The 8,226-nt window shown below is 37.6% G+C and overlaps 1 protein-coding gene across 1 annotated transcript; it reads left to right on the top strand.

The window, feature by feature from the left end:
• Positions 1-3,578: 3,578 nt before the first annotated feature.
• Positions 3,579-6,418, top strand: LOC139960178 (echinoidin-like). Its single transcript, XM_071958344.1, has 3 exons — positions 3,579-3,767; positions 5,352-5,508; positions 6,067-6,418. The coding sequence occupies exons 1-3, from the start codon at positions 3,661-3,663 to the stop codon at positions 6,283-6,285; spliced, it is 483 nt and encodes a 160-aa protein (XP_071814445.1). The 5' UTR covers positions 3,579-3,660; the 3' UTR covers positions 6,286-6,418.
• Positions 6,419-8,226: the final 1,808 nt, after the last annotated feature.

The following is an 8,226-nucleotide window of genomic DNA, read 5'->3' as shown; positions in this document are numbered from 1 at the left end:
GTCTCTCTTAAATTGGTGTTACCCTTCTTAAATGGTTGGTACCCCTCATTAAGTTGGGGGTAACTCTACAGCTCAGAATTTCTGGTTTTGGGTTTTGCGGCAAATACAAGTGTATTAAATTAAAATTCACTACCTTACTCACATGCTTGTGGACGCAACAATGGCATCAGATCATTGGAAGAGCGGGAGAGAGCGGGGTGGAGCGGGTGTGATTTGAATTGAGGATTGGGAGAGTCTTTGGCTAAAATGGGGTGGGTTTAAAAACTTAAGTCCAATTTTGCCTACGCAGATTCTAGAGGAACCGAAAATTTAAAATTCATACTAATATTTGCCTGAAGTCAATTTGTGTTTTTTTTTTTGGGTCCGGTGCAAAGTTTTCTCTTACTGGGTCGGGTGCAGGGAGGATATTGACAGCATAAGATCAATAATCCTGCCTGCTGCAAGACTTCTAGATGGAGATACCAGCATAATCTATCAATTTTTACCAATCTCAGACTTTGAGAATGTGCTGGTGTCTTTCAGGTTTATGACTGTAAATAATTCCGTGCCTGGGAATGTAATCAAAACTGCCGTAATAACAAATTTACAAGTGAACATACATGCTTTGTTAATGCATGTACCACTACAAATATAAGATTTATGTATATTTAAGTCAATAAATTCGTCTTCGTTACTGACTCGGGAAATATATTTGCAAAACACATGGTTCGATAGGGAAATAAAAGATACTGTTTACATTAAGTAATCAAATCATAAATCACGCGATCGCATGACTTGATTTTTTGCAATCGAAACAGTAAAAGTAAGTTTTGGAAATAAATTCATAGGAATATTCCACAGCATCGTTGTTTGTTAGGGAAAGGGTGGAAACTAAATGGAATTGTGATTTTCAGGAACGATTTGTACCCAATTTTCGGGCCCACATCTCTTAGAATGAACCGACTTATGGGGAATAGGAAATCTTTACATTATCCTATCATATTAGATCAGAAAGTGCTACAGACGGATTATCCTTCTGTTATATTGACAGTATTGATCATATGAAGGTCAAACGGTTCTAACCAAAGTCTTCAAAGATTAACTGTGTCATGTTTCTCCTGGCCATAAGGTTCTGCGAGATGTCTAGGGTTTTAAGAACCCTCGCCAGGTGCGGAAAACCTGCTCGAGGATCCCACGCCGACCACACACTGCCCATATGTGTCAAATAATGTAGACGTAGTTATCAATACCAACCACTGGGGGAATACAAGAGCAGCCACGATGCAGAGGCTCCGCTAAGCATCTTGGGAATCTTGATTTGATTGCAATATTTCTTGGCTGGTATCCATTTGTTTGTGAAAAATACAAGACATACGCGGGATAACAGTTTCATTTCCTTTCCTCCCATCTCATTTTCCCTTGCCCTATATGATCCTTCTTAGCAGACATAGTTTTTTACAATGTTAGATAGTTGTAAACATTTGTTTTGAAAGAAAAAAGACTTAAAGATAAATTAGTTTTTTAAACTTTTATGAGAATAAAGAATGATAAAGATTGAAATAAATATGAAAAGTCCAAAGGGTATAATAACTGCTAAGTTGTTCTTGAATACTTAAAATACAGAACTGCCTTTGTAGTATCTTGAACCAGAATGCAAATCTGTGTTGAGGTTTGATGGATGACGTCATCGTAACAGGGTATGAGCTAATGGTATCCTTGTAATATAAATAAGCAAATATTTATAGAGCGCTTTATGCAAAGGCCTCAAAGCGCTCAAACAAGTACACAAAAAAACAAGTCAAATCACTGTAAATTTTTGGAATAAATGAGTTTTTAAGAGACGCTTAAAACAGTCAACCGATGGTGCATTGCGAATTGAAGATGGTAGATTGTTCCAGAGATGAGGTGCAGCAGAGATGAAGGCTCTTTCTCCATAAAACTTTGTGTTTGGGGTATGGCTGGTGGCAAGAAGACACTTTGTAGACGAGCGAAGTTGGCGTTGAGGATGATACTGAGGAATTAAATTTGTAATGTAACCAGGGGCAAGGGAGTGTTGTGATTTGTACGTTAAGAGGAGGAGCTTATAAATTGACCGTTGTTTTACTGGAAGCCAATGGAGTGATTGAAGCACTGGAGATATGTGATCATGACGCGATGAACATGATATTAACCGGGCAGCAGAATTCTGAACAGTTTGAAGTTTTTTCAGTAAGGTCTCACCACCATTCAAACGTTATATTCACAACATTTCAGCAAGTTTGTACAAAAGCTCTCGGAGGAGTAGCATTTTCTACATTTTCATTTTCAGAAAATGACCTCTCGTGGCCTCAAATGACTTTCAAATTTATTAAAATATGATCGTGTGTATGAAAACTTAACTCACACAAACCTCTCACGACATTTCAGCCAAAGCGAATGAAAAATGAAGATACGGCAGTGGTTCAAACACGGTGGCAAAAGTGACAGAAAGTCAGCAAAATCACGCGACAACTATACCTCAGCTTAAAGCTTTCAGATGAGCTAACAATCAGGTTTCCAAACCAGTAACAAGTTGCCCCGCTATCTCAGCAATAATCCCTTCCTGAAACCCATTCGTCTCTTACCCCCACCCTCCCGCTTAAATGATTAAGTTGTAAGCATAAGTAGTGATGTTTATAACTTCATGAAATACGCCTATAGAATTATTCAATTAACTTCAGGTGATCAAAGAATGCTCTTAATATGCGGGAAACTTAGCAGGAGATTCACAAAAGAAGATGCAATGATCTTGCAGGAACCAGTTGATTCAATAACATCGTTTTCATCATGTGGGGTGGGGGGGGGGGTGGTGCTGTCTTTTGGGGTTTACCAAGTCTGTTGAACCTCGAGTGTAGTACCTCTGGTATCTACGACCGTTATTATTTGAAGGAAAGGGAATACGTCTGAAACAAATATGTGGTGCAATTACTGAATTGTTTTCATGGAAACATCATATCTTGTCAGTGCTTATAGCCCTCTTTACGGGTCATCATCAAAATTGGCTAAAGTTGCACTATCGTAGTAGAACATGTGATCCTTCCAATTTCAGAAGCCTTGAAGAAATTTTCATTTCTCGTGTGAAATTTCAACATCAGTTACCATGTTTTTCTTGTCTAGTATATTTTTGTCGCGATTTTTCAAAACTTTAGCGCAGGGAATTCACTCCGAGCCCAAACTGTTTCCTTGGTTTGAAACCTATTTCTTCCCAGGTAAAAGGAAACTGACATGATATTCTGCCATGAGGACAGAAATGGTACTTTATTCTCCATTAAAACTATATATCTGCAAACCTAGTACATTATCGATCACCAAGACACGCCTATAAAATACGTATCAAAACCGTGTTTGTAAATCATTAGGGTATGACTTTACATACACAGAGCTTCAAAAGAAAAATGATAGTTTTATGATAGGTATTGTAAACATGCACAGATCGAATTATTGGCCTATATCTGTCTTGTAGCATCGATTCCTATTGGCTACTACAGCAACAATTAAAATAAATTGAGTATGGGTTGGGTGAACATTAGTATATGAAATAGAAGTTAGCCCTGACTTCCTAAGACAATATAAAAAGAGTAGAGGTAGAAGAAATATTCATTAAGACACATCATCGACAGACAACGTATAGAGGGAATCGTGGTTTGGAGCTGCACAGAAAGAATGGCAAGCAACATCTTCTTGCACGTGGTTACTTTGGCAGCGATTTTAACATCGGCTTTTGCATCATGCCCCCCGGGATGGACTCAATGGCAAAATAGCTGTTACGGGTTTGTATTCGTTTCATATATGTACATGTCACTATAGCTTAAGGGGAGGCACACCTAACCATTATCATGGACGTATGTGATAGAGACGCATGATTGACAGTACCGTTAGAAAATCTGAGAAAAATATGATTTTATTGGGAAGATATTGGTTTTGTCATTATTTTATTGAAACGACAGACGACACGAGCAGATCTAAATATGACATCGAACCAGTTGTGCAATATAGATGCCGTTGTTTTACAACATTTTATATATTCTTTAAATAATATGGTTTTAGACATTGTTATTTCGAAAGTGTTGAAGTGAAGTGTTTCATATAAACTATAGGCCTATGTGTGTACGTTCGCCTTCAAAATATTGGGAAAAACAGAACCTCTGGCATCATTGAATGACTAATAGCAATCCGCTGGCACATTTCTTCATTTTAAAGCAGCTTTTTGTAGTTGCTTGATGCTGTTTGATACAGATAAAAATAAATTAAAAAAACGTAGTTTATTAACTTGACTAAACAAAATTAAAAATTTCCGTTTTATCAAACAAGTATTAATAATATGAAAAGTGTCATGGGAATGAAATGTTGAGGCTGGAATGGTGTTAGTCCTTGATATCGCATTAACCATCAATTCGGCTTGAAAAATATAAGAGGGGTGAATGTTTAGTTAGGTGCTTTCAAATTTAATTTTGAGAATATTCAGTAGGTTTGGTAAAATTGTTGACCAAAGTTAAAAGCTATTTAATCACCCTACCTCCCAAGGGGAGAAAAGTGTATTTATTTTGTTATAATTTGTTTGTGATAAGCATCTGCATCACCTCAGGCCGTGGTATTCAAAGTTTTTACTAGTTGATCCAAATGTTCACTTCGATCGTCTTGGCAACCCTGCAGTGGCGAATGTTGTGGCAAAGGGAACAGGTCCACACATTTAACATATTGCTATATGATCAATGTATAGCTGACTGTAAAATAATATTTTGTTTTGCAAATCTTGAAAGTAACTTACTTTGTGTTCAAGATTTTGTAATTTTCCTACAAATTACGGCGATGTTGTTCTTTTCTTGAAATTTTTGGCGACCCTCCAAAACAGTTGATCAACCCCACAAAAAAGGGTTTACTTCCCGGCCCATTGAAGTTATACATTTAAATTAATATGGACAAAAGGTCCTCATGCATGCTGTTTGTTGAATCATATGTAAAACTGTGTCATTTGTCAAATGGGATGTTGTGTCATGTCAAAAGATATGTTGTGTCACTTCTTGCGTTAATAAACTCAATGCTGGTTCAACTATCTATCCGTTTTTTAAAACTTTTCAAAATGCCATATAACTTAGGCTTTATTTAAGATTGATTTTGAGTCCATTATCTCAAATGAGGTTTCGGCTGAAATATATGATTATACACATATATCATGAAATTGTTATACCATTAATGTCCAACCTAAAATGCAAATATTTCAATATTTTTTTTCGGTCACGTTCTATTAGCTTTAGCAAAATTCAAACGCTTCGGCTCAGATATAACGTTACTTGCTAAATGAAGAAACGTCGATTGAGGATTTTACCTGAAATGACGTTCTTTAATTATTACAGATATCAGAGTCAAGTTCGAGTTTCCTGGCTTGATGCCGAAAGCAATTGCCAAGCCCACGGCGGTCATCTTGTATCAATTGGCAGTCAAGAAGAGAACTTATTCATATACAACTGGTGGGTCTCTATGCTACGCCCACTTGACGGCACCTTCCATGAGGTAAGAGGTTATGGCAAAATTATTTTAGTTGGTAATTGCATAATAATGATAAGCTCAGTCTTCAAATAATGAAATCATATTAATGCCCAAATTAAGATCTGCCTTTGCGTTGTGTCAGCAGATGTCAGTAAGTTTCATTCCCCAATTGCAACACTTTTTTTTGGCTACTGGACACACCCGCAATTCAGAAACACACACACACAGAACAGTTATGCATGTAGAGTGAATATGATATCAGCATGTCAAATCCACTTCAGTCTTCTGTGATCATGTTATTTTGACCAGTCAAAATGGTTTTCACCATTGCTGAAAAGTAAGCACAGACATTCAGCAATACCAAAATATAAAGTATGCTGATTAAAGATGGCGGTAAGGGAGAGGACGCAAATTAAAAGTTTGAAGGGACGTTAAACTTCTCTCTTGGTAATGGTATTTATATTTGCAAACTCTCTAAATAATCCAGGCGATCGTTTCCTAATACCTAACCATATTGTCGTCTATGGGTATAGCTCGCAAACTTATCTTGTGGTCAACGTTTTCTTTGTTTTCCTTATATAGTGGATGTACATTGGATACAATGACCTGGCCACCGAAGGCGTTTGGGAATGGTCTGATGGCAGCCTGACTACATTCACCCAGTGGGGTGGTGACCAGCCCGCCGGAGATAATGCCGACAACTGTGCTAACATGGTGGCGATTATTGCTGATGACATCGGTAAATGGGATGACGGGACTTGCGATAGTCTTAGGTCTTACATTTGCGAGACCACTTTATGAGGTGAATGATTGTGTCACTAAAGGAGGCCTTCAATATTAATAATGCTTCTGTCTTATGTATTTTAGAATTAGTAAAATATGGTTGTTCTATGAAGGACATTTGCTTGTTTAAACAGGCAATTTCGTGCTAAAATATTGAAGTTATTCCAGTACGAGAGAATCTATATACATCCAGTGACTATAAGGTCTAAGTCGCCAATCACTAACGGTGGCCGAGGAAGAGACACATCCTCTGATAATCTGGTGCAGGTCTGCATGTGTTATTAAAAGGAGGATTTCAAACAGTTGAAGATGTCACACGCATGCGTTCAAGTATTTATATCAATGAAAAGTTGTAACAAATAAACCAATTGTATACCCCCCCCCCCACCTATTAATTGCTTTACATGATGGTATGTAAAGGCGAATGAATATATAAGTACCAGAAACATTAAATAGATTTCGATTATGGTGTCATGTTTTACCCTCAGTAAAATATAACGTAATGATTATGTGACACTAACCGATGATGACTATCTTGTGATGGGAATCATTCTTGCTTCTTATCAACATTGTGTTCCTTATAACGCTGATAACATGGACAATTTCATATCTAGAAGTATTGAAGGAAGATCACAATGACAGGAAAATGTATGACGACTGTTAATGCTGTTTTCGGAAGCATACCCGGCTAGTTTTATCATGCCCAAAATAACATGTTAGTGCAAAATATATTACAAAAAAATTCTCAAAACATTTTTAATTGTTTGTAGGCTAATGCAAGAGAACAAACACCACTTTGACCATTTGTTAATTTCTTTGACAGGTAATGCTGATTGCATCCATATCACATTATTTCCTGAAAATGCGCTTACATGACATGGAAAGAAACACATTTACTCTGATCTGAACCAATTACTCGGGGTTTATCTGATCACTCTGAACTGAACCAATTACTCGGGCTTTAACTGATCACTCTGATCTGAACCAATTACTCGGGGTTTAACTGATCACTCTGATCTGAACCAATTACTCGGGGTTTAACTGATCACTCTGATCTGAACCAATTACTCGGGGTTTAACTGATCACTCTGATCTGAACCAATTACTCGGGGATTAACTGATCACTCTGATCTGAACCAATTACTCGGGGTTTAACTGGTCACTCTGATCTGAACCAAGTACTCGGAGTTTAACTGATCACTCTGATCTTATCCGGGTTCTCTGACATGTTCCGCCCTGAGCTTCATGAATATTCATAATGTAGATAAAACGACATCACTGGCAGTTGTGGTAGGCATTTTGAGGGGCGGACGAAAAACATGTTCTTTGTTGATTGTGTAAATCGCTGCTGGGCGCAAGTTATATATTGGAGTATATATCTTTGTATTAAGTGGGATGGGCTATTCCTAGTGATGATAGTGTACAACGAATATCCGTGATAGTCCAGTTGGACACTTTCAATCTTGTAGAAGAATGTTGTGATTTTGAGGTGAATTATATAACTGATAATACTGATCAAGCACTTTTAACTACCAAGTTTTAATAAACAAGATTTTGACAACGTTGTTTAAGTTAAATGCTATTCACTCACGCGAGAACTTCTTTTAATTCACAATTATTACATTGGCTCATTCGTGTAACTGTACGAGTTTTACCAAGGCGTGATATTATTATTCTTTGCAAAAGCCTTTCATGGGAGGCGAGGAGTTCTGTCGGTGATTAACTATGACTAATTACTCGAAGATGAGGCGGACTTTCGCCGTTTGCCAATATATGTCATCTCCGGGCGATAGTGCTTGAGTGCGGGGCGATAAGGTGAGCTTTTAGCGGTTTTGGGGTTGTGATGATTGGATGCTATAGGTAGGGCATGGTTTAGAGTTCTTTGTTGCGGTGATTTTGTTTCCCGCGGAGATCGCTTTCAGTTGATAGTGCCGTTTTGACCGGGTGCCGTAAATATAG

Source organism: Apostichopus japonicus, chromosome 19 (assembly GCF_037975245.1).
Source record: "Apostichopus japonicus isolate 1M-3 chromosome 19, ASM3797524v1, whole genome shotgun sequence".
NCBI classification, from domain to species: domain Eukaryota; kingdom Metazoa; phylum Echinodermata; class Holothuroidea; order Aspidochirotida; family Stichopodidae; genus Apostichopus; species Apostichopus japonicus.
This window is presented reverse-complemented; position numbering and strand designations above follow the sequence as displayed.